This window comes from Gavialis gangeticus, unplaced genomic scaffold, assembly GCF_001723915.1.
Source record: "Gavialis gangeticus isolate Ggan-Ray unplaced genomic scaffold, GavGan_comp1, whole genome shotgun sequence".
NCBI classification, from domain to species: Eukaryota; Metazoa; Chordata; order Crocodylia; family Gavialidae; genus Gavialis; species Gavialis gangeticus.
The window spans coordinates 172,644,801-172,645,038 of NW_017729022.1; the positions used below are offsets into that span (position 1 = coordinate 172,644,801).

General features: G+C 63.9%; 1 protein-coding gene across 2 annotated transcripts in view; it reads left to right on the plus strand.

Moving 5' to 3' along the window:
- The first annotated feature begins 6 nt into the window (after positions 1–6).
- CNIH3 (cornichon family AMPA receptor auxiliary protein 3) overlaps positions 7–238 on the plus strand; it is a 194,658-nt gene continuing 194,426 nt past the window's right edge. The window contains exon 1 of one of the 2 annotated variants that reach the window (XM_019516518.1): positions 7–126. In XM_019516518.1, the coding sequence (XP_019372063.1) occupies positions 46–126 (81 nt within the window). In that variant the 5' untranslated portion in view covers positions 7–45. The remainder of the gene's footprint in view (positions 127–238) is intronic. The other variant, XM_019516519.1, reaches the window with a different exon arrangement.

Below are 238 nucleotides of genomic sequence, written 5' to 3' on the forward strand. Positions count from 1 at the left end.
CTCGGCTCCCGCCGAGGGCAGCCTCCGCCCGGGGCGCCTCGCAGCATGGCCTTCACGTTCGCCGCCTTCTGCTACATGCTGTCGCTGGTGCTGTGCGCTGCCCTCATCTTCTTCGCTATCTGGCACGTGAGTATCCCGCGCACCCTGCCCTGCCCCGCATCCCCCCACACCCGGCACTGGGCGCTGAATGACACCGGGACTTTTGGGCGGGAGGGTCTGAGAAAAAAAAAAAAAAAAA